Here is a 2,169-nt window from a genome sequence, read left to right on the forward strand (position 1 = left end):
TCAGTCTGGTTTGTCACTTTCTTGGGTCTTGGCTGATATGTCCCTTCTTATTGAGGACCAAGTAGCTTCCTTCTCCTTCCCCACTTCGTGTCCTAGGCCCCCTCTTTGGACTTGTGTCCTTGCTCTGAGGGCTGGACAGTCGAGGGGCTCAGGGCATATTCGTGTTTGCTGGTTTATATCTCAGTAGCATGACCTCTCTGGGCCATGGGGGGACTCAGTGAGACCCTCCTGAGGTCCTGGAAGAAGGTCACTGGCCTGGGCCTGGAGGACTCATGGTTGGGAGGACGGGTGTGTGGAAATGACCTTGGGTCCTGGAGATTTGGTCATGAGACGAGGCCTATGTTAGTGTGGGACAGTCGGGACAGGGAAGAGGGGCGGGTGGAAGAGACATTGCTGAGTCCAGCTCTGGACCTCAGTTTCCCCATCTGTACATGGGGAGACCGGGCCCATGCCCAGCCTAGGACCTGTCCTCCTGCGGGGGCAGCGGCCCTGCTTCATGCCTCCTCCTCCTCTGTCTCCACAGCCAAGGACTACGAGAACGCGATCAAGTTCTACAGCCAGGCCATCGAGCTGAACCCCAGCAATGCCATCTACTATGGCAACCGCAGCCTGGCCTACCTGCGCACTGAGTGCTATGGCTACGCGCTGGCTGATGCCACGCGGGCCATCGAGATGGACAAGAAGTACATTAAGGGCTACTACCGCCGGGCTGCCAGCAACATGGCGCTGGGCAAGTTCCGAGCCGCCCTGCGCGACTACGAGACGGTGAGCCGGGCAGCCGCCTGAGCCAGGTGGATGCTGAGGGCCGATGGGCGGGCAGGGGAAGGTGTGCGCTGTGCATGCCTGGAGGGGGAGGTGGGAAAAGGCCATTCACGAGTTACTCAGCATCTACTCATCCAGCAAGAGCGTGAGGCCCCTTGTCCTGGAGCGACTGCCTGGGTTCATATCCGGCTCTGCCTGGCCCTCAGTGCCTTCTCCTCCACATCTGTGAGACGGGAGAGCAGCGGGACCGACCCCTATGGGGTGCCATGAAGAGTAAACGAGTTTCTGCTTTTCGGGTGTTTGAACGCGGTCAGTGTTCTCTGAGCGTGTCCTGTTAGGATTATTGTGGTTCTCTCTGTTGAATGAGAGCCACAGCCTTTCTTCAGAGGAGCTGACGGTTCAGAGGCGAGCATGTAAGCAGAACCCATGCAGCTGGGAGGAACTGGAGTGGGGTCATGGCTCTAGAGGCAGAGCAAGTGGGGCATGCGTTGTGATGAGGGACGGGACCCCTCGGTCACCTGCCATTCCCGCTGTAATTGCCCAGATAATAGTAATGATGATAGTCGGAAGGACCCACAGAGTACATATATGCCTTCGTGCCAGGCACCTTCTGCAGCCTTCACATCACTTGGCTGAATGAATGGTGGCTCTGGAGTGGGAACTGGTTACCCCGTTGTACAGAGGAGACGGAGGCCCAGAGGGGTGAGCCACCTGCCCACCAACATGCAGCCAGTGGAAGGGTGGCAGAGCTGGGAGTTGAACCCGGGCAGCCCGGCCTGCCAGCCCCGTCTCCCCTGCCTCGGAGAGTTAGCTTCCTGAGAGTCGGGCTCATTTGTTCTGTTCATGGGGATGGTGCGCCCTGCAGTGGCTCAGTCAGTATTTGTGGAGTGGATTCTTACTCTGCCCTCAGTGCACACACACCTCCTTCCACTTCGCTCTTGCACACATTGAGCAGCTTCTGCTGTGTGGGGAGGGCGCCGGGGGCCTGAGAGGCACAGGCTGCAGTTGGAGGGATCCTGGTCAGACTGGCCGCTGGCCTCGGGTGGAGGGTGGATTTCAGGCCAGTGAACGCTGAGCCAAGCCTCGGGCCAGAGAACACCTGTGTCAGGGTGGGGGCAGAGGTGTGCAGGGAGCGGGTCATTTAGAGACAGGGACACAGTGGAGGAGGATGCTGGGTGACGCCCCAAGGATGAGGGAAGGGACAACAGAACAGAGTCCCTGTTAGCTTGGGCGCCCAAGCCATTCCTCCGTCCATCCTCTCCCCATCCTGGTATCCTCCCTCGTCAGGCATGGTGACAAGAGGAGTGGCCGTGGGGCTCTGAAGTGGTGTGAGTAAAGGTCATTGGGGCTGGAGGGTCACTAATGAGTAACCCAGAAGGACAGTGGGGCGGGGGGGGGGGGGGGGGG

The 2,169-nt window shown here is 59.3% G+C and overlaps 1 protein-coding gene across 1 annotated transcript in view; it reads left to right on the plus strand.

Moving 5' to 3' along the window:
* LOC102771462 (serine/threonine-protein phosphatase 5) overlaps window positions 1–2,169 on the plus strand; it is a 33,366-nt gene that overhangs the window by 6,194 nt on the left and 25,003 nt on the right. Inside the window, exon 2 of the mRNA XM_006772018.2 lies at window positions 524–765. Within this exon, the coding sequence (XP_006772081.1) occupies window positions 524–765 (242 nt within the window). The remainder of the gene's footprint in view (window positions 1–523; window positions 766–2,169) is intronic.

This window comes from Myotis davidii, unplaced genomic scaffold (assembly GCF_000327345.1).
Source record: "Myotis davidii unplaced genomic scaffold, ASM32734v1 scaffold566, whole genome shotgun sequence".
In the NCBI taxonomy this organism is placed as follows: domain Eukaryota; kingdom Metazoa; phylum Chordata; class Mammalia; order Chiroptera; family Vespertilionidae; genus Myotis; species Myotis davidii.